The sequence below is a fragment of the Scomber japonicus genome, chromosome 18, assembly GCF_027409825.1.
Source record: "Scomber japonicus isolate fScoJap1 chromosome 18, fScoJap1.pri, whole genome shotgun sequence".
NCBI lineage: Eukaryota > Metazoa > Chordata > Actinopteri > Scombriformes > Scombridae > Scomber > Scomber japonicus.
Genome location: NC_070595.1, coordinates 26,427,895 through 26,455,797, shown reverse-complemented (window position 1 = coordinate 26,455,797; position 27,903 = coordinate 26,427,895). Strand labels below are relative to the sequence as shown.

Here is a 27,903-nt window from a genome sequence, read left to right as displayed (position 1 = left end):
CCTTTCCTTCCTTTTGTCTTTCCTTCCTTCCTACCTTTCCTTCCTAATCCCTTTTCTTTCCTTCCTTTCTTACTTCTTTCCTTCTTTGTTTCCTTCTCTTCCTTCCTTCCTTGCTTCTTTCCTTGTCTTCTTTTCCTTTCTTGCTTTCCTTCCTTCCTTCCTAATCCCTTTTCCTTCTTTCCTTCCTTCGATTCCTTCCTATCACTTTTCCCTTCTTTCCTTCATGTTTCCTTCCTCCCTTCCAAGCTTTTTTATTGGTCCGGCCCACATGAGATCAGATTTGGCTGTATGTGGCCCTTGAACAAAAATGAGTTTGACTCCCCTGAAGTAAAGGATGAGAAGTTCAGAGCTCTATGACAGGAAGCTACAGGAGTAAAACTTACAATGCCGTTTCAGTTTCAACTCCATCTGATGCTTCTTTGAGTCTGCAGCCTTGTGATTACTTTGATCATCTCAAGTCTTCAAGCTCCGTTTGCCATGTCTCCCATTTTCTTTTACTTTCATTTTCTTCTTTTCTTTAAGCTTGACCTTTTAAACGCCTGCCATTTTTTCTTTTGGTGTTTTATACTCTGCTGTATGGGTTCGGCCGGCTGTGAGATGAGCAGCAACAGTAGCAGGTTCAAAAACAATATCTTCTGCAGCAGACCAGCTGTGTTTGCTGTTTTATTGTTTGCTTTTTTTCCCCACCACCTGTGGAGACTTTACCTGTGCTGCTCATTTAGAAAGAGTCGTGTTGAGATTGGAAGTAGTCCAAACGAGGGGAAAACACATTCAGGTCTCACTAGGGGAAGCTTATTAAGTGCAGTTTGAGGAGGAGGACCACACCACTCCTATAAATACCACCTAGACTTCTCCGCATCTGCTCTAGTATTCTGCACCTCCTACTCCCCCAATTTCGCTCTTCCTGTTTCTTACTCTCCTTCATAGCATCCTAAGATCCATGCTGCCCAGGTGATACAGCAGACTTCCTCAAAATGCAGAAGAACTATAATGCTCATCAATCGTTTTACTTCTTAAATCACTGAAGCTCATCATGTTGTTGGTGTGGTCCTTATGTACCCCTTTCACACCAAACCAGCACTGGAACTGCTTTGGTGTGAAAGGGGTAATAGTGAAAATCCTGTTCTGTACACTCATTACCTTTATCTCAGTTATATTCCAGAGACGGAGAGAAAAGGTTGTCAGGTTGATAGGATGTCCTTCTTTATCTAAATATGGTCTCCGGTAATGCGGACACTCCTCATAGTACACAGTGACAATCCTCTGAGAGGCTGGGAGTGGGAACTCTGCAGGATTCCTGCTGCTAACTGGTCCGTGTCCTCTGCCTGTTGCCAGATGGTCAGCTATAAATGAAAAACTTGCTTTTCATTAACCACGTTCAAGCAGTAGCCTATGGACCTTCGATTAAAGAGCACAACACTTGATGTGCATTACAGAGGACATTCTCAGAGAAGGGAAAACCTCTGACGACACAGCGCTGGGCCCACTGGCTGTGTGAAGCTATCACACAGACATACTGTATGTCGCAGTAGGGGGGGAAAGACCCCCGCCGGGTGTTTGTGCCATGTGCAGCAGCATCACAGGCTTCGCTGTGTCCTTTTTATTTCTAATTCGGTTTTATCTGCATGATACTTCTGAGTTTTCTCTGACTCATTCAGTATTGAAAGTGCTCGACAACCAGTGACACGCTGTCAGCTGTGTGCACATTACACACACACACAGTAATAGCATTGAAGAGCCATTATGTGTGCTGCTAGTTGTCATATGCTCTCTGCTCTCTGGTATCTTATCCGTACGAGTCTTTGGGACTGAAACAGTGTGTTATTTTGCCCTCTTGCTCCTGCTCTGCTGACATCTGGGACTTGTGCAGTACATGATAGTATATTACTCTTTATTTTAAATTTGTAATTCAGCTAATTATCCTGATTATTTACTAAATGTATCTGTAATCTAATCTTTTTTTGTGTAACTTTAACGAAATCAGCTTTTTCTGCTTGTTCCTGCATCTTGTTTTACCATTAACATTATCATATTTTATTTATGTCTTATTGCTTATTGTTGCTTTGCCTGTGTGCATGCTTAAAAATGGTTTTAATTACATGTAATACAGATTGCTTGGTTGAGTTTCGTTGTTTCGTCTTGATTGTATGGTTGCATGTACTGAATAGTGGAGTTGAGAATGCCTATTTGGTTGCTGTTGTCTTCATGGCTTGTTGTCTTCTGCCTATTACTCCTCATTTCATTGGTATCAAAACATATCACCAAATGACAGGTGGGTGATATTTATACTGACATATGTACAAAAATCTTAATTAATGTGCGTAAATAATATATTTAAAATGAAAAGGAAGTGAAATTCTGTGTTGAATCCTCTGCAGACTATTAAAGAGGAGGCTTGTTGGATTTCTACAACACCTGCACACAACACCCACAGAAGGGTTAAGGTTATAGAAAGATCGTGGTTAGAGTTCATAAATGGGTGAATGTTAATTGGTATGTGAACTCTTGTCTCGTACATGAATGTCTAACAAGCTACACACCACATAAACCACCTTGACCCCTTTTTACTGGTCTGTCTTGCTACATAAAAATGAAGAGTATTTCCTGCCTTGGCTCTGAATGAAGACATTGGACAGAAGGTGAGGTGCAAAATGGGTGAACCCCTGTGGGTGCTGGGCTGTTAAATAGGACACAGCTCTACACTTCAATCTTATCTGGTCAACCTGGGCTTTGTCTCGCTGTTACTTTGACAGTATTTCCATCCATTAAACAAACCACCAAACGCGCAAGATGGCACAAGAACATATATATATCCATACACACATACACATAACATCCTATGCTTTTAATTTGCTCCACTAGTTTTCTCCATTTTTCTATACTTTTGGCCTTTTGCCTCCTATTCCTTGTAATTTATTAAAAGGTTATTGAACATATTCTAAGAAAGTATGAATCCCTTTTTCTTTATTTCAGGAGGAATTACACAAGTATCATTAAATAACACATGGACTACGATGCTAACCCATTAAACTGAGCTGTAGGCGTACAAAAACTGATTAAAATACGAGTTACAATCATAGACTGTATAAAAGAAATGGACGTAACATCCGTGACGTCACCCATTGGTTTGTGGACTGCTGCTCGGAAGCCAATAGTTTTGAATCTAGAATCAGAGGCAGAATCTAGGCCATCTTGAAAATTTCAGGTGCATGCTGGGAAAAATAGAAACACGGATTCTACTTATATGGGCGAGGTTTCTATGGTTGCGAGGGCTGGATCTCGAGGACATTGGTCAATCAACCTGTCAATCAGGACGTAGCCACGCCCTAATGCATACCCTGCTTTATCGTCACATATAAAATCAGGGAGGCCAAAATGTCCCAAATGAACATCATACTGCATTGAAGAAGGCTTTAAACTAGCGATTGAGACCATAAACACATTTTGAAAATGTTTACTGAGGTTAGAAATGACTTTTGACACCAAAACGGTCGCCCCCTGGTGGCCTTTTGATAGAATGCAGTTCTAAGTTACTTCAGCGTTGGCCTCATTTCAGAGGACTGGAACTCCCCGCCTGGTTGCAGCAATGCAACTAAAAGCCAGTAATTTACTGTAAATATACAGTTAACCCTTACTTCACTTATGTAAAAAATGTTCCTAATGTGACCCACATTATACAAAAATGGCAATAAAATACATCTTTTTTTTTTACATTTTTGTGCAGCGTATACACATTAATATATTTGCAAATATACAAGTTTATACTTGTGTTTATTATTTTATGTGTTTAATTTTTAATCAGCATTCAAAAGTGATTGTGAATCCTTAATCTTTTTTGCACAAGATTAATCAAACATTTAATGACTGATGGGGGAGTTTATGAATGTGAATTGGTGTAGAGACTAATTATGAGTCAGAATATGAACAGTATTTAAAGGTTAACTATATTACGAGTTTTTATTTACAGCATATGATCTTGGTAGAGGATACAGACGCTGTTCTGTCTACACAAAGTGACAAACTGAGACTTTAAAGTGGATTCAAGCAGCAGCAGCAGCAGTAGTAGTAAGCACTTGATCTATAAAAGCCTTGACTCACCACTGTACGATCTCTTTGAATCAATATGAAGCATCATAGTCAGTCTGGTAAACATGAGTGTGCACTGTGCCCCGATGATGTCACATAACATTATTTATTGATCGAGGATTCTCAAGTTCAAAGTTTTCAGTTACCGCTCGCTCGACTTCGGAGCCACTAACGGCAGCTTTAAGGACAGAGACGTATTAGGACTCAGTAATGGAGGCAAACTGGGCAAGCGATACCTACTTGGCACACTTTAACCACCATCCATTTGCACTCACACTCAGCTGTGCAGGAGTACACATGCCCATGCACAGAAACACTGTAGGCCTGGAGGGATTACAGAGCGGGGAGGTGGGAGTGCTGCAGCAGTGCGTCCCAATAAGACAAGGTCACCTTAAGTGGATTGGGATGAGAAGGGGAAGGGGGGGCGGGGGGGAGGGGGGCAGAGGGGGGCAATTCCCTCGGGACTAAAAGAGGGAGCAACTCATGAAAAAGTAATTAAGCAGGATGCACATCAGTGGATGCCACAGGCGGAGAAAGCAAGGAGAGAGATGAATAAGCCTGAGGACAGGTTGAATATTTGTACACAATGTATCTGGGAGATGTTGGCGAAATGCACACAGAGCCATTGTTTAACTTTGGACGTTTTTTGGGGGAAATGATGGGTTTGGTTTAAAACTGTTAAAGTTTTTCTTTTTAGCAATTAATAAACCACAGTTTTACTAATTGATTTATTGTTAGCCTCCTCACTGTCCATTTTTAAAACTCGTCTTAAAACCCATTTTCAGTCCTTGGCTTTGCTTCTGTTTTAATGTTTTATTTCCTGTTAACTGTCTTATGTTCCTGTGTTGTTTTATCTATGTATGTACATCACTTTGTTTCAGCTGTGGTTGTTTTAAAGTGCTATATAAATAAAGTTGAGTTGAGTTGAGTTTGGTATTCTTAACTAAAAATGTTCATCGTGTCTAATTTCAGTTTCTGAAATATGGTGATTATCGGTTTTTCTCTGTTTTTAGATGAGTGTAAATTGATAAATCTTCGGTAACTAACTGTTAATATGACTTTTAAGGACACATTTTAAGGATGAAGACCAACACAGAACTATAGTGTACAATAGAATAAGGTAATTCATCATTGCTTTACTTCCCATAGGACTTTTACAATGTGTATGACCATTTTATGATCTGCCATCTCATTAAAGGATAAGGCGAACCAACAATGAATGAATTTATCTCCTTGGAAGTATTGTGTGTGTGTCCAGAGCCTCTGTGGCATAGATCTCCATTGTTATCTAAAAACTATTAAAAACACATCATTGAGCCACACTGCTGCACTCAGTGACATGCTCCTTCATTACAAAGAGTTTGGGTTTGTTAGTTTCTTTAGAAATGGCTCCAAAGACTAATGACAGTGATTATATTTTCAGTTTCTGGAGAGTAGTTCTGTGTAACGGAAATGCCACTTTGTCTCATGAGCTCTTTGAAAAATGCACACTGTGGTTCAAAGAGGTTGTAATATGTAGCACAACATGCTAGAAAATGGGTTCTTGCACATGCTCAGCGGCGTCCACCATACAAGGAACTACTTTCCTGAGACTGAAAAAAACTCCTCCTCGACAAATCAGAAGGAATGAACCTCACATCAGCACGTTATTGATCAATCTAGTTTCTCATTCAGGAATCACATTCAGCTCAAAACATTCAACCTGCTCGCCTTTCCATCAAAAACAATAAACCCGCTGTGGTCCAGAGACGTTAAATGGCTGCATATCTACAGCCGATCCATCACGGTAAATAGAGACAGACTGACAGGGCCAGTGAACACACCACTCTGCCCCAACACTCACTCATATCACACATGAATCCATCTCTCACAGCCTTGACAGTGGCGTCACGTGGTCACTTTTTGCACGAGCAGGTGGACCAGCGGAGCTCGAACGTGACTCTGTGAGAGCAGATGAAGCTCTGAGTGTGGTGTTTGTTGTAAAATCGTGGATGTATGAATATAAATGACGGCATTACTCTGAGCTTTGTTTAGCAGCTTGTTAGCCCTGACGTACGTTTATCCTTTATACTGTTTGCAAGGTTTCCTTTCACTATGATGCTCCCACGCAAACAAACACACACACACCCGAGGTCATAGCTGCTCGCACTCAGACGAGGTTAATCTTAGAAAACAGAACGATTGAAAATGTCTTGTTTGTCCAAAGTTTCCAGAAAGAAGAAAAACAGGCTGCAGAAGTGGAAAAACACAAGAAAAGAAATGAAGAAAGGAGTGGATGAAAGGAAGGCAAGATGGAAGGCAGGAAGGAAGGAAGGAAGGAAGGAAGGAAGGAAAGAAAGAGGGGAGGAAAGAAAGGAAAATGACAACATAGAAAAGATGCAAAGAAATAAACAAGGAAACAAGACAAATAGAAAGAGAAGGAAAGATAGGACAAAACACAACGAGGGAAGGAAAGGGAGGATGTAAGGAAGGGAAAAAAGCAAGAAAGGAAAGGAATGAACAAATGGAGATGGAGAGAAGGAAAATGACATGATAGAAAAGATGGAAAGAAAGAAAGGAAGGAAGGGTGACAAGGAAAAAGAGAATGAAGGAAGCAAGGAAAGAAGGAATGAAAGCAAGAAAGAAATAAAGCGAAGGGAAGGAGAAAATTAAAGGAAGGAAGGAAGGAAGTTTGGGGGAAATGGGAATTCAAGAAGTAGAGAAAAGACAGTACAGATGGAAGAAAATAAGGATGGGAGGATGGAGGAAAAGATGAGGTGTGAATTTAAGAAATACTGGAAACAGAAGTATTTTAGTGAAGTATTTCAGAACTGCAGTACAGTACAGAGTAAAAGTACTTTTCTACGTTTGCACATGAAAGCAGAGAATTATGATGTTCGGGTGAATCAGACGACCTGAGCAGATAATACAGATACTATCTGCTCCCGAAATCAGCTCTGAGCCGCCTGCACAGCACTGCTGCGGGGAGCGAGGCCGGGATGCAGTCAGCGATGACACGCGCACATCTGTCAGTCTGCTTCCTCCTGACAGGGGAGGGGGGGGCGGGGTAGGAGGGGGGTAGAGAGGGGCACGGAGCCTGCCGACAGCCAGCTGTTAAACTAAGACATGTACGACGGGGGCTGACAGGACCTCCGCTTTGAAGTGACAGTTACTGCCATCGGGCTGCTAAAACGTGTCACCTAATAGGAGCAGCCGGAGGGTGACAGGTACAGTCAGGAGAGGGTCGTCACCTCAGACAACATTTAAAATATTAGACCTCGGTCAAAGCTGTTTACACACTGATTTAGTCCTAGTTACAGACCTGATACACATCTCGTCTCCAGGGTTGGGAAGGTTACTATGGAAATGTAATAGGTTTCAGATTACTAGTTACTCTATTTAAAATGTAATAAGTAATGTAACTACAGTAGTTCAATTACTTAATCAAAGTAATGTAACTTAATACATTTGATTACTTTTCTATTTTTCTAACCAATATTTCGGCTGTTAGGGTAAATGTTCATTAACCCTCCTGTTGTCCTCGAGTCAAGGAAGGAAGGGAGGAAGGAATGAAGGAAAGGAAGGAAGGAAGGAAGGAAAGGAAGGAAGGTAGGAGGGAGGAAGGAAGGAAGGAAGGAAAGGAGGAAGAAAAGGAAGGAAAAATTGACAGAGGAAAGAAGGAAGGAAGGAGAGAGGGAGGAAAAGAGGAAGGGAGGAAGGAAGGAAGGAAGGAAGGAAGGGAGGACAACACAAAGGTTAAGCACCAAAATCTAAGTCCAGCTGTTTTTCATGGATACTGACATGATTTATAAGGGAGATCATTTCTTATAAAGCAACATTTATCTCTCATTTTAAATGCATTCATTAGTTCATGTAGATTTTTAGAATATAAAATAAAGATATTTGATGAAAAAAGTCAAAGTCTGACATGGGATTAATTGGTACTGTGACTCCATTTAAACCCACATCATGATTTATTTACAACATATATAAAAAATATTGATTTCAAAGAATTAAAAACAGCAATATATGTATTCAGTAACATGTTAAATATAAGAAAATGAGGAAAAACCCCTCCTGAGCAAAATCTTAAAGGTCTGACTTCAGATGTAAACTCCTTTGTAATCATCAACATTTTCATAAGTAACTATAATTTAATGACACATTTCTTCTCAGCAACTCTTCTCACCATCGACATGTCACACAACACAACAGTGATTCATCTGAAAGTTCAACCTGTTCATGAAAGCTGACATTTGCTGTTTGCAGACCTGCTATTGAGTATTTGCCTCCAGGTGTTGTGCATTAGGTGTGTTTATGTGTGTGTGTGTGTGTGTGTGTGTGTGTGTGTGTGTGTGTGTGTGTGTGTGTGTGTGTGTGTGTGTGTGTGTGTGTGTGTGTGTGTGTGTGTGTTATTGTCAATTTCACACTGGTAAAGAACAACACAAGAATAACAATTGTGTTTTTTGTTGACTGGTGTTCTTTTCTGCTTTTTTTCTTTGTATTTTTATAAAAATGCTAATATTAGTTGTTTTTCTTTTTTTTTTTTTAATACAAAAAGACTCTGCGTGTTCAGCAGTGGGGGGGGGAGTAAAATGTTTAAGCCTCCATCATTTAGCTTCAGGGTGGAGTCTGCCAAACACGTCTCCTACATTTACATTTACAGGACTAAATTGCATCAGTATACCTTTTGCAGGAAGAGTGAATTACATTTTCTGTCAACGTAATGTGGAAATGTGCAAGTTGTGACAATAAAGAGTAAAATCCACTTGTTCTCTCCCCCAAAATATTCAATCTGATCTTTGTGACTGCAGCGATATGAAACATTTTATAGCTGTGTTGAAGCACTGACAGCACGTTGCTAAGGTCACTGAAAGATCATGTTTCATCTGAACAGAATAAAGTCTGCAGACAAGCTCCAAGCACAACATGTTGAATATTTCATCTCTGGGTTTTAGAGGGTAAATATAGTGAACTATTTAGTACATAGGTATTGACTTTCTTTGGATTTCTTTGGATATGATACTGAATGTTATTTGGAGCCGACTCGTCTTGAAACCGAGTCAACCGAGCAAACAGAAGAGGAAGTGGGAAGTTAGCGTGAGCCGTAACCGCCACCATGACTGAATTGAAAACTGCAAGTCAAGTCAAACATCATCAAAGAAAAAAGACATCTTCATTAAGACCCCGCATACTCTTTGACTGATGATATCTGCAAACCACAAAGCCCCACCACCACGAATGAACGGATAAACATCAGATTGTCGCTTTCGATGAGAGCAAAACGAGTTCAAGTTGAGTGTCTAAATCAAACTTTCACTTACCTCACAGACACCTAAAAAAAAAAAAAGTGTTCATCAGCCGGCTAGACTCGCGCTGTTAATCATGACAGCAGTTCATGTTTGAACACCCTGACTCGTCCACAGAAGTCATTCAAATAAACCTTTAGCTGCAGATGAATGAACTCTCTAAAACCTGCTGTAAAAACCAGTGGAAATACTTTGGCTCACAAAATCTACTTGAGAAAAAAGAATAAAATATTACGACTCATGCACGAGGCTGTGCTGTGATTACTAGCCGAGGGGCGCTTGAGTGTGTGTGTAAAGTGTGGGCGAATTTTCTTATCAAGAGGGAGTAGAAAACAAGCTTGTGTGTGTGTCTGTGTGTGTGTGTGTGTGTGGGTGTGTAACATTTGGAGAACCCTACCGTAAGAGACGGGGATGTCCAGATCGCCCTGCCAGGATTCGTCTATGGAGTGCTGCGCTGTAAAAAAAAAACACAACAAGAGACTTCATTCACAGCTCATTCCTCAGTCCAACACTGCTTCTGATGTATTCAAACTCATATTGAAGACGACGGCAGGGAAATCTACTACTGCTGCCTTCACACTGGCGGCCAACCAAGTGTGCAACTGCCAATGGAAGTGTGGATTTAATCATGGATACGATGTCAATTCAAGCTATTATGTTTCGTAATAAGCAACTTCCACAGTCGTCAAATTATTTGGCGAGCTCTGGTCCTCTGAAATGAGGCCAACATGGAAGTGACTTAGAACTGCATTCTATCAAAAGGCCACCAGGGGGCGACCGTCTCTATACAAGTCAATGGAGAATTCATCAACTTCTCACTTGATTTCTAACCTCAGTAAACGTTTTCAAAATGTGTTTATGGTCTCAATCGCTAGTTTAAAGCCTTCTTCAATGCAGTATGATGTTCATTTGGGACATTTTGGCCTCCCTGATTTTATATTTGATGATAAAGCAGGGTATGTGGGCGCGCAGGTGGTCGAGTGGTTAGAGCGCATGCCATATACGCAGCCGACCCCGGTTCGAATCCCGATCGGAGGTCCTTTGCTGCATGTCACCCCCCTCTCTCTCCCATGTTTCCTGTCAATCTACTGATTAATAAAGGCGTCTATGCCAACAAAATCTTTAAAAAAAAAAAAAAAAAAAAAAAAAAAAAAAAAAAAAAAAAAAATAAAGCAGGGTATGCATTAGGGCGTGGCTACGTCCTGATTGACAGGTTGATTGACCAATGTCCTTGAGATCCAGCCCTCAAAACCTATCGCAACCTCCCCGCTCCATCCATGGCCTCGCCTCATGCCCATATAAGTAGAATCCGTGTTTTTATTTTTCCCAGCATGCACCTGAAATTTTCAAGATGGCGCTGCCTAGATTCAAAACTATTGGCTTCAGAGCAGCAGTCTACAAACCAATGGGTGACGTCACAGATGTTACGTCCATTTCTTTTATACAGTATATGAGCATGACACAATAGCTTCATGAATGGAATTAATATTAACCTTTTTATTTTTTATTCTGAGCTAAAATGAGACGAGCGAGTAACCAGGACGGACTTTTACCTTTCAAGTGTCCACGTCCAATTGTCACAAAGCCAGAGGAGATGAAGTTGTGCATGTCTTGGCCTCCACTGCGCATGTTTTCTTTCCCATAGTGACCTGGTAGTGAGACAAAAAGTGGAAAAAAAAATGTTGTATTTTTAGCATAATGTTTCACCATTATCACCATTTTTTAAACTATATATCACAATTCTTCTTTAAGCTGATGTTAAATCACTATTAATCTTTGCAGTAGGACTTGTGAAGTGAATTTATAGTTTATTTTATTATAAATTCATCATATCATGTATTGAATCCAGCAAACCTGGACACAGTCACATGCACACATAGGAGCCAACCGGTGTCCAAACATTGACTAAACCTATTTTAGATTAGGACTTTAATTCATATTGATCATATCTGTCAGGCCTGAACAAGAACAAGCAGAAGCCCACAACTCGTTTTCATTTTCCTCTTCCTTTTGGTTTTGTTTCTCTAAAACAACACATTGATTGACAGATTGTGTAACTCTTTAACTGAAAATACTCCTGAAATAATCACAAAACATTGGCTTAACTTTAATGCATTGTGGTAATATTGGCCTGCTGTTACTTTACATGTCTATGTCTTGTATTTTATGACAACTAAACAACTGGAAAAATGGATTGATTGAGCCAAAATTCACTTATATAGCTATATGCATATAGCTATGATAGCTATAAGAGGAGATAGACCCTCCTCTCACAACTACCCCAGACCAATATAGGATCCACTGTGTCAATATAATGACTGAATCAGAGTCCAAAGTGGTATCCACATGTGCATACTGAATATCTATCCTAGCATATAGAAGCATACCATGAACATTTCGTTTTCAGGATTGTACATCATCATTAAATAAGGGGGTAAAAAAAGCTATCTGGACTTGCAGGCTCTCTAATCGTCATTCAACAAGCTTGGTGGGCCTTAATGCCGAGGAGTATCTGCACTCAATTCCACAGTCACTCCTGCCATTTTATAAAGGAGCCAGCCACAGATGACCAGAATACTAAACAAGGCTAAAATGCCATTACTGACAAAACTGATTCTCAGGTGGGATCATCAGCTTGTCAATATGTATCTCGATGCAATCTGCAGGTTTCAAGCTTTTCATATCGTCCATTTATCAAATGCTCCCTCTTTTTCTGCACAGTAAGTGAAATATTACATTTAATTGGACAGTAAAATTGCAGCGCTTTTGGCTCCCCAGAGCAAACATGATTGGCGTTTAATACACTTGACTTTAAATTAGATTTAGATTCAGAAGTGGAGGGGACACATAAAGTCAGTAAAGAGGTTTTTCAACCAAAAAAACAAACTAAAGAGATGCAAGTTTTTCTGCTTGTATATATTAATACAAAACTATCAAGCACACTATTATGCAACTGATCATTTGCTTTCCATAGTAATGACAGTGCCTCTAAACTGCTGTAGAGTCATTTGCTGGGATTCGCTTGGATGCTCAATTCTAGTACAATTTTAGGAGACTATTCACCATGAATTAGAATAGAGACACAAAAAATATACTTAAATGTACTTGTATTTTTTCTGTGAGTAATCTCAAGCTGTGCATTGTGACCACCAATCAGAAGGGGAGGGCAGTAAGATAAGATATTCCTTTATTAGTCCCACAATGGGGGAAATTTGCAACTGTATAGGAAATGACAGTCAGTAAAGAAATGATGGTGGAAGAAAAGGCTACCTCGGCCATTCAAAACGCCTCATCTTCTCTATAGATATACAAAGTCAATCATTTGTTCCTATTGAGTCATTATGGTCTCATTATGGCTGAATTCAGGCCGTCTAATAAGTGTCTGCCGTGTGGGCGTTGATTGACAGCTGTGATTGACAGTTTTAATATATATTATAGAAAAGTAAAAGGGGACATCCCTGGAGTAAATTGCACTTTTGGATGTAACTTCTTCTTTGAGTTGTTGGAAGAGTTGTGGGTGAGGATGCCAGCCAGCGCACCTCACGTATACACTCTTGGATTTCCCCCTTGGTGTTATAAGATCGCTCTGTAAATGCAATTTGTACCACGTTGCTGTTAACTCTGCTCCCAACCAGTGGTGTAATTGAGAGTGCGGCGTGAACACAAAAGAGCAAAACGAAGTGTCTGCTCGCACCGTGACAACATTCAATTGTCCTGTCAATCACAGACAAACCTTTGGAAGAAATAAAAGTGTGTAGTGTCGATGAAAACAGGAGAAAGAACACACAAAAAACCCCCCCCATCCCAAATCTGGAGAGTTGCTTTACCAAACTGCCTCTCTTCCCTCCTCCTCTTTCTCTCTCTTGGTCCCTCTCTACATTAACAAGTGAACAGTTAAATGCCTCTTTCTCCAAGGAGCCACTTCAAAGTCAATAACATCACTCAGACCTTTGGGCCTCGGGAAGCCGAGATCGAACCGCATTTCAAATTATCATAATGAGAAGAAACACCTGGGAACATTAGGCCTGGTCTTCATCACACCAAAGATTGGCCCTGAAGCCTCTGCTCCACAGCTCGTTTGCTTTTTTAAAAATCAAACTCAAGAGGATGACCACTGATTACTGACACACTCTGACCATCTCTGTTAATTCGGGACCCTTGAAGAAATCAGTAATTATCCGAAGAAAGGAATTAACACGTTTCCTGCATTCAGTGGTTTTTAACTGCACTGTGTTTTATCCATGTAGATAATACTGTAGAGTCTATATGATGTCTCCCAGGGTGAAAAGCTGATGATTCATAACCTCCTCGAGCCCCAAGGACGGCACTGTGGAGCCGAGCTGGAGATGCTGACTGCGATACAAATTGCTCCCAGGTGGCAAATCGAACCTATAGCCCCTTATTATCTCTGGAAATGTTCCTCAAAATTGCCTTATCTACACTGCATAATGAAAAAAAAAAGAGATCCAACCTTCCTTGTAGAGAATAACCACGCTAATAAAGGTTTTCACCTTACATTCATGGACGAAGAGCTGACGGTTTTATTTCAGGGATAAAAAGTCAAGTCTCTTCATAAAAGTGACATATATAAAGTAATGTTTGAATTGGCCTTTAGAGGAAAGTAAACTGTCATCAAATTGGTGACTCGGGTCTTCACATTTCTGAACTGCAGAGAGAGGTTCATGTCAAAAGGGGTTCAAGCATTAAACACAAATGGTTTAAATAACTGTTGGTATAATTACTTTGCAATTTTGGAAATAACAATAATGATAATTAACAGTTTTTAAGGATTTCAACCCCTTAAAGTCCCAATAAAGGGAAATATTATAAGACTAACCACACACAGACATATTTGACAGTAACCAAAAACAACCTATATTTATGCTAAAGTACCAGATACCATCTATCGGCTGTAGCAATTCTGACCTGGGCAAAAGAGACGTGTAGCAAAAAAACTAGCGTACATACGAAGTCAGGATGGATGCATCAGTTAACAAAATACCAGTCTTTGACATCTGAGACTGCCTTTCATTTTGCCATTTACACAACTACGAATGTCCCTCTAACCTTAACCAACAAGGTTTAAATCATAACCATGAAATCAATGGTTGCCCGTGTCTGACTTTGCCAAAACAATACATTTAACCCAAAACATGATCTTTCCATACACCTAACCAAGTGGGTTTTGTGCCTAAACCTACAATACGATATAACACAATAGATTATGATGTGGTATGATATGACACGATACAATACGATATGATGCAGACCAATAAGGTATAATATGGTATGGTATGATATGACACAATACGTCATGATAAGATACGATACAACACGGTATGATACGATACAATACAATATGATAGACACGATATGATGCGGTATGATACGATACAGTACGATACGACACAATATGATACACTACAATACAATATGATACGACACAACACGATACGGTATGATATGATACGATACGACACAGTATGATACAATACAATATGATACCACACAATACGATGTGGTTCAATAAGGTATAATATGGTATGGTATGATACGATACGACACGGTATGGTATGATACGACACGGTATGGGATGATACGACACGGTATGGTATGATACGATACGATACGACACAGTATGGGATGATACGACACGGTATGGGATGATACGACACGGTATGGTATGATACGATACGATACGACACAGTATGGGATGATACGACACGGTATGGTATGATACGATACGATACGACACAGTATGGGATGATACGACACGGTATGGTATGATACGACACGGTATGGTATGATACGATACGATACGACACAGTATGGGATGATACGACACGGTATGGGATGATACGACACGGTATGGGATGATACGACACGGTATGGTATGATACAACACGGTATGGTATGATACAACACGGTATGGTATGATACGACACGGTATGGTATGATACGATACGATACGACACAGTATGGGATGATACGACACGGTATGGTATGATACGACACGGTATGGTATGATACGATACGATACGACACAGTATGGGATGATACGACACGGTATGGTATGATACGACACGGTATGGTATGATACGATACGATACGACACAGTATGGGATGATACGACACGGTATGGTATGATACGACACGGTATGGTATGATACGATACGACACAGTATGGGATGATACGACACGGTATGGTATGATACGACACGGTATGGTATGATACGATACGATACGACACAGTATGGGATGATACGACACGGTATGGTATGATACAACACGGTATGGTATGATACGACACGGTATGGTATGATACGATACGATACGACACAGTATGGGATGATACGACACGGTATGGTATGATACGACACGGTATGGTATGATACGACACGGTATGGTATGATACGATACGATACGACACAGTATGGGATGATACGACACGGTATGGTATGATACGACACGGTATGGTATGATACGATACAACACGGTATGATACGACACGATACGTTATGACACGACACGTTATGACACGACACGATATGACACGACACGATACGGTATGATACGACACGACACGGTATGATACGACAAGATACGGTATGATACGTCACGATACGGTATGATACGACACGACACGGTATGATACGACAAGATACGGTATGATACGACAAGATACGTTATGACACGACAAGATACGTTATGACACGACACCATACGTTATGATACGACACAATACGTTATGACACGACACGATACGTTATGACACGACACGATACGGTATGATACGACACGATACAGTATGATACGACACAATACGTTATGACACGACACGATACGTTATGACACGACACGATACGTTATGATACGACATGACACGGTATGATACGACAAGATACGGTATGATACGACACAATACGTTATGACACGACACGATACGTTATGACACGACACGATACGTTATGATACGACATGACACGGTATGATACGACACGATACGTTATGATACGACATGACACGGTATGATATGACAAGATACGGTATGATACGACACAATACGTTATGACACGACACGATACGTTATGACACGACACGATACGTTATGATACGACATGACACGGTATGATACGACACGATACGTTATGATACGACATGACACGGTATGATATGACAAGATACGGTATGACACGACACCATACGGTATGATACGACACGATACGTTATGACACGACACGATACGTTATGACACGACACGATACGGTATGATACGACACGATACGTTATGACACGACACAATACGGTATGATACGACACGATACGGTATGATACGACACAATACGTTATGATACGACACCATACGTTATGATACGACAAGATACGGTATGATACGACAAGATACGGTATGATACGACAAGATACGTTATGACACGACACGATACGGTATGATACGACACAATACGTTATGATACGAAACGATACGTTATGATACGACAAGATACGGTATGATACGACACGATACGTTATGACACGACACGATACGGTATGATACGACACAATACGTTATGATACGAAACGATACGTTATGACACGACACGATACGGTATGATACGGTGAGATACGATGTGGTACAATACGATAGGATATGATTCAATACAATACAATAAGATAATCCTTTATTAGTCCCACGTTGGGGAAATTTACAGAGTTACAACAGCAAAATGGAAAGAGCATCGATAAAAAGAAAGTAAGTACGATTAGAGCCTCGGTCTGCTAAGTATAAGGTGGTTATAAAACATATAAGAATAAAGCCTGGGAACAAGGTAGAAAAGCTATCCTTGCAAACCTACCAATACGTCTAAAGCTCACTAATTCATGTGTTATATCTCATTTGTTTAATATAAAAAGGGGCTATAGCAGCAGATTAACGTCAATAGTTTAGGAATGACATGTTTAACTATCACATATACTATTCTGGTTTCCACATTTTTGCTTCTTTAGTTATTGGAGGCAATTTAAAGAATCTAATGCATATAAAATATTGAGGTAAATTAACACAGATAGCCTTTTATTTATGTGTCCAGTTGTTTCACTACAGGCAGACTGAAACATCTACCTTCATCATCCTCCGTAGCATGACATCATCCTTTAAAAAACATCATCCCACGGTTGGTCTCATGTAATTTTAAAGTCAATTTCTGAATCTTTTAAAACAAAAAGAAGAAAAAGGGGGGAAGCAAGTGTCTACAAATGTCCAACAGAGATGATTCTATTCTGTGTCTGCAAAGCGGGGGAAGACATTTGTCGCCTATTTTCACAGCGGCCGTGGAAAGTTTTTTGAGCACGAAATGAGAGAAACAAGAACAAGAACTGTGGGAAATCGAAGTGATAATACTCACTCTATAGGACAGTTATGGAGCGGTACTATCCACACCAGAAGACAAGACACACTTCATCAACATCACATCCAGGGATAATATCTCATCTGGAACTTGGAGGGGTTCACATCATATACCGCTGATGTTTTGAGCTCAAATACAAAAGGCAGTCATTGGTGTATGTCATCAGCCTCTTTTCTTTTAATATTGTTTTTCTTACACTCATACTGCTCTGTTTTGCAGGGAATGCCATAAAATCCCTTTCTTTGGCTTACCTTTAAAGCTCATTTTAGAGGATTTTCAAAAGAAAGGTGATAGAAATGATTGAGATTGCGGATTCTGACAGCTCTGGTTTAATTTATACTAATTTATTCCGATGCATTATGTCTCACGAAAATATGTTCATTCTTTATTCTCTTCACCTGTTAACTGTGTGATTTGTTGCTGAGACACAGGAGATGATTTCCTTTGAAAGAATCACTGCAGCTGCTGGCCTGGCAGCTCTCACTGGAGCTGTCTCATAAACCTGAATTGTATCCGAATAGCCAAAGAATTTACGCATGAGGTCAAAATAAATTGTAAAAGAGAATTTGTAATGAAAAGGAAACCATTATTCCTGAGCGAGTTACATTTAGCTTTGATACAGAAATGTAAACATGTGGCCTGGATTTTTTAAATATATATATCTTTATCAAAGATATCAAGGACAAAGTAAACACTGGAAGCTTCAAACCTGAGTGAACCTTGATATCTTGAATTGTAAAAAAGTCCTTTTATAAGATATTTTTCTCGGTTCTATAGGCAGCAGCTATTCATCATATGTTTGCTTGTAGATAAAAGCTAATAAAGTAGAAAGAAACAAGCTGCACTGCATATTAATACTAGAGAAATCAAGCCAAAAAGTGTGTCTTAAAATTAGATTTGCATAGAAACGCTGTCCCAAATATGATATCTGCATACAACTGACAGCACATATTGTATTGTGGAAGTACAAAGTTTAGACCGGAAATATAATCTACGTAAAAAAAAAAAAAAATCTATCAATAGCTTTAACAAAAGTTACATCCAGAAATAGCATTTCTACACTGAAAAAAAGAAAAATAGCTTTTCCGTTTTTACGTTCTGACTCACATCTTCCCTTAAAAGCATCTATTCCTATTTGGACATCCTCCACCTTCCTGTCTGATGCCTTCTCCATTCAGAAGTATTCACCCCTACAATGTGACGTACATGCAGGAAACAATAGCAGGTTGACATGACAGAGGACAACGGAGACAGCTTTCCTGTGGGTGTTGCATAGTATGAATAAAACAGCACTGTGTGGATAAGTGAATCACACAGAGGAGTATTTCTGACTCCGTTTTTGCACTTAAAGCTCCAACATATAGCCTAAAATGCCTGATGTCTATTTAAGTGTGTGGGATTTAGTGGTATCTAGTTGTGACGCTGCAGATTGCAACCACCTGAATGCCCCTCTACCTTCCCTCCAAGTGCGTAGGGGAACCTTTAGTGGCTGCAAAACTCACGGAAAAAAGCAAAAAGCCCTCTCTAGAGTCCGTGTTTGGTTTGTCCATTCTGGCTTACTGTAGATACATGGTGGGCTCTATGGAGGAGTGCCTAAGGTAACTAAAACACAATAATTATAGTTTTCAGGTGATTATACACCAATTAAAACATACTTATGGATATAATATTTCATTTGTGTGAGTATATCCCTTTAAAGCCTACACAGTGGTCCTTTAATTTAACTAAAAAGACACATTGTAGCTCTGACACTGACCAAAAAAACACCCAAAAGAAATAAAAATGTAGATATTGGAAGCCATTATAATATTGTGCCCCTTTTCATGAAGGCTATTTTTGTGTGAATCACTTCTTGGACGAGCTAAACCGAGCCGAGCTGAGTTTAATTCATTGAATGTGTTAATGTGGCTATTTAGATTTTGTAGCCGAGTATTAAGCAGTCGTATTCTGTGTTTTTACCATCTGTTTAGAGTTGAGCTTCTGCACTCAATTACCAAGAGATAAGCTGCAATCAGTTTGGCCAGTATGGTGGCATCATCCGTCTCGTGTTTCCTGCCAAAAAAAGTTCCTGAAGGTGGAACTCAGTGCTGGATTAATACACCATGAGTTCTCCAGGGCTAAAAAAATGAGCAGTTCTCCCCCCTTTTATATTCTTTCCATTACACCAAGTTTTAGCTTTTGCTCTTTGTAGTTTTATTTTTCTGAAAGAGTAATTCATATATATAATAATCTGCTTTTGTGTAAAAATATGCAATTCATTAACTGGCCACAATATAATTGCCACACAGTGAATGTAGGGCTTTGAAGGTGTTGGTTGCCAGTTGCCTGTTTCGCCTATTTGGAAATCCTTCGTAGAGCTATTTCCTGTATCTATCAGTCTACTAAAGCTAACTAAATTAAATTAATTATGAACATCCTGGATTCCTGGTAAAAAATGAGCTGTCCTCCCCCCTTGTATATTCTTTCCATTACGCCAAGTTTTAGCTTTTGAGTAATTTAGATATAAAATAATCTGCTTTTGTGTAAAAATATGCAATTTATTAATTAGCCACAAACAAATTGAAGGTGTTGTCAGTTGCCTGCTTCACCTATTTGGAAATCCTTAGTAGTGCTATTTCCTGTATCTATCAGTTTACTGGATTCCTGGTCTTGCAAGATGTTCATGAATCATGTAAATACTGTAGGCTGCATAACTGGTGTATCAACAGTGACGGGTAATGGGAAACCTGACATTAACTTGTCATTAAAGACACTCTTTTTTTTTTTAGCATGCTCTAAATTCATATATTGTCTCCCAGCTCATAGTTTAAAGTTGAGTCTCAAACCATCAGCAGTGAACAGTTTCCAATAGAGCAGATGAAGACAGTGCAAGTATAAAAATGATTCTATTGTAAATATTGCAGACAGAAGATTATTTAAGTCCATCAGGATTGGTAACCATGCATGGGGTAATCTGCTTTTCTGTAGGAGAACAAGAATTTAGGCAAAATCTAAAGTTTCTCCTAGTGGCTAGAATAACTATTTACAACAGTGAAAAAGTCATTGTGCAGCGGAAAAATGAGAAAAGCAGCTCACACCCTGCAGTTCAGTAGTATTTATCTGCTTTCCTCTGACATATTCCCTCCATTTTGGGTGGTGGTGGTGGTGGTGGTGGTGGTAGTGGAGGAGAGAAGGGTGGAGGCAGGGTGACACAAGAGTGAAACATAACACTGTTGAATCTGGGACACCATACTAGGGCACTTAACAAACGAGCTGATCCCTGGAGCAGGGATCTGGAGACCGGATAAAAGTAGGAGGAACAGCGTAGCAAGACAGAATTATCTCAAGACAAGAAGCTTGCGTCTCCCGCAGAAGATGATAATTTGCATCTCAATTTTGAGCCAATGCTGAGTAGGCTTATGGGACTGCAGTGTGAGGGAGAGGGGAACTCGGCCAGGGCCTCTCATTTAATTTGCCGTACATTTTCCCCTCATATGTTTCCTCTAAGAAAGATTGAAGGGAAAAGCTTAAGTATTGCAGCCTGTCCATCTTTTTCAGTGGCTGTCAGTCAAAGGATGCTGCGGCAGATTAAGGAAAGTGAAGGAGGAGGTTTCTCGTTACGACACATAAACCTTACAACATCGCAATAACATAAAGTTGGATTTTATATAAAAAAAAGGGGCGAAGCCATAAAGAGACACATAAGGCAAGTTTTTTTATCCTTCGAAAAATACAGCGCCGTGTCACCTACCGTGGTTTGATGGCTTGGCGTGAACAGGTGTGTAGTGATTCTTCGAAGTTCTGAGCGGCGTCTCTTCTTTGGGTGACCCGTCGATCACTACGCTGTTTTCATGATCGTACTGAGATATAGGAACCGGTCCTTGTTGCTTCAGAATATCTGCCAGGGCTCTGAAAGGAAATCAGATAAATGTTTCTGAATATGTGTCCCCTTTTTTTCCAATAACCAACATTTTTCTCTTTTTTTTTTCTTTTTACATCCTCACCATCCCTCTAATGGTCTTTCTAATTTATTTAGCTGCAGCTCCAATCATAAAGGTTCAGTGCAAGGCAGAGAGGAAATCCTAATTACACTCAGAGTCACCAGGGAGTTAGATTTTCAATACCGTGGTACACAAGGTTCAGACAAGTCCTATTATTTGTGCTAGACTTCAGCTCAAGGCCCATTTATTAAGAGTTAAGTCAGTGTCTCTCCTTTGAAGCTACGAAATAAAAGCGATATTTCATCAACACCACTTCCAACAACTTTTGGAGGCACAGTGTCAGTCTGTGTGAGATAGAGTGCCGGCGCTGCGTTTTCTTAAAGGAAATGAAAGGGCAATTTAACTGTGTCAATGTCAACCTACAGCTACCATGCAGTCCACTTTTCTATAACTCTGTGACTTTGGGAGATATAGAGTATATAAATAGCATTTCCCTTCCAGGATGAGCACACTTTAGCTGTATCTTTTTCGCAGATAGAGGCGACCTGATTTTACATTGTCCCAGTTGGTTTCCATGTCATGTGCAGAAAGAGCTACAGTAGTTTGCAGAAACAGGTCTGTCTTTTATAACATGTATTTTAACAAGAAAAGATAAAAAACATGTGGCCAAAGGAGATACTTATTGTCAAATTGCAGGATCTGATATTATCTCATACCAAGACTTGTTTAATAAATACCTATACCTAATAAGGTTTTGACTCATATTTGATTATTAAAGAGCTGTGGTCAAGATATATACTAATATGGACATTTTTTTAAAGTTGAAAAGTAAACTTAAAGTGATAAATGTTACTTACACTGTACATTTATTACATTTCATATAAAGTGTTTTATGAGACTGACAGCAAATGAGGGTAAAATCATAAAACACTACTGTAGGATAAGAATCATGTTAAAAGTAGATGTGGAAAAAGTGGAATGATCAAACCAGACGAAACATATTAAATATTCACAAAGGCTGTCTGATACCAAAGTGATTTAAAAGATATTAAAGACGTAGCCTGTCAAATCTCGGTGTTCCAGCTCCGACTATGAAGGCTGGGTCACACTTGGTCACTAGATGTGTCCTATGAATAATCAGCAGAAGTTTAATTTAAGGGGACTAACGGGCACAGAAGGAGTCGACAGAAGTATATATTTTGGCCCTTAGACAATTCAACACCCTGAAACTCAACAATAAGAGTCTAAAATTAATGTAGAACCTGATTGACATGTACACTGAAATCAACAGTGGGCCAAAGATTGATCCTTGGGGAACGCCACAATTAAACAAGAATGCTATTACTACACAAGAGGAGTAAAGTCTGTAGATATTCTGTATGGGGCTCGGTCCTTAAAGCCACACACAGGGTAGGAAAGTCAAAAAGTACTAAGATTAGTTTTCTTTTTTATGGGTTTTGTTACCATATAACAAAAAAAGACGATGTGGGAGAACAGAGTGATCAATCAAATCCAAAGAATATCATTACTTGTTATCACTCTCTATGTCTCTCTATGTAATAGTGACAATGTTTCTACATAATCTCAAACATATCTTTGGCATTTATGTACTGAAATATTGGTTGATGCCATTTTATCTGTGATAAGCCAATGTAACTCCTAACAGCAAGCTTCTTAGACAAATTTGAGGCTTTTTTTTTTAAATGTTAACTTTGCATTGCACCTTCAGTTATTCTGCTGCTATTTTTGCCCATTTGCAGTCATCATCTTACCTTTTTATCTCAGTTTCTCAGCTCTGCAATCTGAGAACAAAGCATTACTTTCACCACCTAGCTGGCATAAAATGCATCTCGGTTTGCTCTGCAGAAGTTGATCAATACAGCCTGTTCAAATCACTGGCTTTAGCTCTCTCTCTCTCTCTCTCCCTCTCCCTCTCTCTCTCTCTCTTTTTCTGTCTCCCTCTCTCTCTCTCTCCCTCTCTCTCTCTCTCTCTCTCTCTCTGCATTTCTTGTGTTTCGGTGAAGGTCACAGACCAAACAGCAAAGGTCTGCCAACAGCTCAGTATTCTGCTCACAGTCTTCCCTCAGTCGCAGAGGTTGGAGTCTAAATCACTTTAGAGAAGCACCGGAAATTAACAGAGAAGCTCCCACTTTTTCGGAGCAGGCCCTTGCCAAATATAAAGCTAATCCCATGTTCCACTGCTTCTTTTTGGTCACGGCTGTCAGCATGAATGTCTGCTGCCAGCCTCTGAGGTCTATTCCAGCAGACATCATTACGACAGCTGTATGTGGCAAATGGTCGGTGAAAATGAACAAATCATAAAAAGAAAAAACACTATTGAGCATCCATGCCTCCTCATTTAATCGCCCTCTCTTTAAACTCTCATGGCCACCGCTCACATTGAAGTGGTGGCATTAAGCAGATCCACTTGAAAGTACACCCCATGGCTAGGATAGAGGAGCAGTCAGTAAGAAGACATAAACTTCGGCATCTCTTCATTTCTCAGTGCTTTCTCAGAGATGGAAAAACTGCTGCATTATGAGATTTGTTGCTCTTTTGTGTGTGTGTGTCTGTTGCTTAAAAAATAAAACGCTGTATTGTGAAGTCTCACGAGTCCATAAGGATATTAAAATCTGACTGTGCTAACTTTTCAACAGACACTTACAGCAATTACTGGAGCTTAAATTTAATCTAAACAGATCTACTGAAAGAGCTCCTTTGTGTTGTTGTCAGCGCAAGAATTCGGACATTTTTTTTAAATCAAGGACTTGTCACTGTGTTTTGTTTCTTTTATTTTTTAGAGAAAGAAAGCTTGGTGATCTCCCTTGATATTTTCTAAGCAGCATGCACCAAAGTCACAATACTGAAGCATAACAATGCTCAATAGTCACTCAACTGTTGGGCTGCTTTATCTAAAATGGACTCAAGTGACTCTTGGATAAGAGCAATGACTAAGTGACTAAGATTTTTCCCTTAAGAGTAGGTGGAAAACATGCAATTTAAGTCAGACCTAACCCCAATTAAACACCCATTTAGCCTTTTATGAATTCTGCATGCTGTTTTCTGAGGGGCTGGAGATTAACCAAGCACACTTCAGAGAAAAGATGGATTTGAGAGAGATATTTAGGCAGAAAAACATTCAATTACTAGTTTCCTCTCCACCTGTCCCAAATGTCTTTGGGCAATGGGAGGAAAACCATAAAAACATGATGAAATCATGACAAAATCCAAAATCATAGCTTGCCCCAGGGGTTTGCGTGTAATACTAGAGTAGTAGAGCAGCACAAATAATTATTTTCATCATTGATTAATCACCATATCTGTGAAATGTCAGAAAACTGTGAAAAGTGTCCATAATGATCCTATAAACCAAGATTATGTCTTCAAATTGGGTGTTTTGTGGAATCAAACAGTCCAAAATCCAATGATGTACAGTTAATATGGTATTAAGTGGCAAAAGCTGGGGTGAGTATTGATATGAAATGATGATTGACCCTTCAATAGGCCCCGCATTGGTTATCAAGCTGTGCCATCATAAATCTACTGGGTCCTCTGACAGGAAACACCAATATCCATTATCTAACCCTCACTTAACAAACCTTTAAGATGCCTTTAAATCCCACTTTCCCTAAAGCAAAGAGCAGATACTTGTTGGCTCGACCCACGCTTATATCTACACCGTATCTGCTTTGGCTAACCTCCATTGGTTGACCTTACTGGCAGTTTAATCTGAATGCCATAGCTCAGTTACTCCAGCTGTCATCCCTGCATGCCCAACTCCTCTAGCCTTGCAAATAGCTTCTAGTTATATCAGAAAACCTTGCACACCATCCTTTAAACCCTCGCTGAATCCTAAACTCACCACAGCAAAGAGGATCTTGACACAGTCTTATATACCTGCATTGTATCTGCATTGGCTGAACTACAATGACTGGCCCGGCTGGCTTACTATAATACACTAAATCCTCACATTTGAGAAGTCGTAACCATGACATGTTTGATATATTTGGTTGAAAATGACAAATATTTAACCAATTATCAAAATAGTTGCTAATGATCGACTGTTGCATTACTCCACCAATGATTTCAGCTGTAGTTACACAATGTATTCACCTTTAAGACAGAAAGTCTGGATACACTTGTTTAAATCCATTTGGTTTAATGTCACTCTGACAAAATGAAAATCTATCCTGGCACTGCTTTTGTCATTTATTACATACTCTAAATCTCCATAGCTTATCAATAAACCAGCAGTCCTTCCAAATGATGGCCATTATCTGGTCATTTGAGGAAAAACCCATCTTTTTATAATTTGTGTTTTGATGATTCTTGTGGGGAAGAGGAAAAAAAACCATTGCCTTGGGTTGATTGCTGACATCACTGTAAGACCATTTCTCCGGCTAGTGCCTGAGATGGCCACAGGATGAGTTTATATATATATATGGCTTTAATGCTCATCGAGCAATTCAGTGACCACGACTGGTGCCTTGAGGATTTAAAAATATTGTCATTGTAGAAGAAATCGCTTTCATCGGGATAAATGTGATCAATCATAATGGCTTTCCGTGGCATTTACTTTATCCCCCTGAGGTGGAACGGACATAAAATACCACCCGCTCCCCCTCCAAGGACACAGAATGGGGATGTGTACTATGGAAAGGTATAGACCATGACATTTTTGACAGAGAGCCTCTGGGGAGCAGAGTAATGACATGTGTTAAAGGTCATGAGCTGGTTTGAACTCATGATATTGAGGCTGTAAGTCATGTGTGCTACTATGAGTGAGTCACCAGGGCAGCAAATGAATGTATATAGATTTTAAAATTAAGAATATTGTAAAATGTATCATAAAGTCCACGTTTTCAGTGTACAATGTGTTGAAATCTCATTTTGGGCTCAATAGGGAGTCGAACGGTGGGTTATGTGACAGAATACAGAATTTTGTACACAGTTTTTTTCAGTATGATTAACTAGGGATTCATTTTTCCACTAACATGATAACCCACTTATGCAGTGAGCATGCTTGAAAACAGATCAGGGGACATACGTTTGAAGTTTGAAGACTTTTTTTTTTTTACACACAAAGATAGTGATAACAAAAAAGAAAAACTCTTACCTGTGCACATTCATTTCCTGAGGGGGCTTGGTGGCTTTATCATAGGCAACTTTAGCAGAAATCCCAATGGCAATGATGAGCGTTATGACCCCGCAGGTGATGTACACCGTGGTGTTGGTCCGGTCCAGCTCCGGGTCGTAAATATCACCTGTTGGCGCCGGTGAAGGGGGCTGGGTTTTGATCCAGTCCGGTGTGTTGTAGTTGGTACAGCTCTTCTGCTCCAACCGCGACCCCCGGTCCTCACAGCAGAAACGGAGGAGGCAGCTGCCACAGCAGAATCGGTGCGCGGTGTTGTTGCAGGAGAACTCTTTGTCGAACTGCCCGCTCACGTCGTAGTAGCCCAGGCAGGTGTCGTGCTGGACGACGCCGATCGAGGGAGCTTGGACTTGGGTGATCCTCCCCGGGATGGCCGCCGGGACCACAGTGGTGCTGCCGTTGACCTCCTTCACCTTTGAGTTCCTCCTCGGCGGGGTTTTGCTCTTTTTGTTGGTGGTGGCGGCGCACAGGACATTCAGCGGGTCTAAGTAAATCAAAAGAAGCAGAAGGTGCTTTATCCCCATCATTTGAGGACGTGCTGGTGTTTGTTCCCTGGCCTCCACTCTCTTCTGTCTGTTCTTTCTTTCTCTCTCTCTCTCTCTTTCTTTTTCCCTCTCTCTCTCTCTTTCACCCTCTCTCTCTCACTGAATATCACTCTTCCACTTCTTACCGAGTGGAGCTTCTTGCGGGTTTCTTCATCGCAGGTACTCCTTTTTGTGTCACGCGTTCACTGACGGACTTTGACTGGTTTCTTTTGCTCTCATCAGACACACAATGCATCTTCCGACTTTGTGGTCATCCAGCACAGTGCCTGCTTTTCCTCTTGGTCTTTTTCTATGATTTCGGCTGCAGAGTAGCAATAAAGACTCGATGTCCTCCAAGGAAATCTGTCTTTTCTTTACCATGAGCTGTTGATCTTGAGTATGATCGAAGCTTGTAATTACACTGTGAAGAGGAGAGGCACGAGTAGAGGGATTTAGCGGGTAAAACAAGACTTTTAATTAGGAAAAAACTATCTATGAGAAACTTTATTTTTAAAAAACAGACATAAT

General features: G+C 40.0%; 1 protein-coding gene across 5 annotated transcripts in view; it reads right to left on the bottom strand.

Annotated features, from left to right (window-relative positions):
• LOC128378693 (protein shisa-6) overlaps positions 1-27,378 on the bottom strand; it is a 101,475-nt gene extending 74,097 nt beyond the window's left edge. Inside the window, exons 1-4 of one of the 5 annotated variants that reach the window (XM_053338265.1) lie at positions 26,816-27,378; positions 21,510-21,667; positions 10,928-11,023; positions 9,772-9,828 (exon numbers count right to left, since the gene is read on the bottom strand). In XM_053338265.1, coding sequence (XP_053194240.1) covers positions 9,772-9,828; positions 10,928-11,023; positions 21,510-21,667; positions 26,816-27,378 — 874 coding nt within the window. Of the gene's footprint in view, positions 1-9,771; positions 9,829-10,921; positions 11,024-21,509; positions 21,668-26,815 lie in introns of all 5 variants that reach the window. The other 4 variants (XM_053338264.1, XM_053338266.1, XM_053338267.1 and 1 more) reach the window with 4 other exon arrangements.
• Positions 27,379-27,903: the final 525 nt, after the last annotated feature.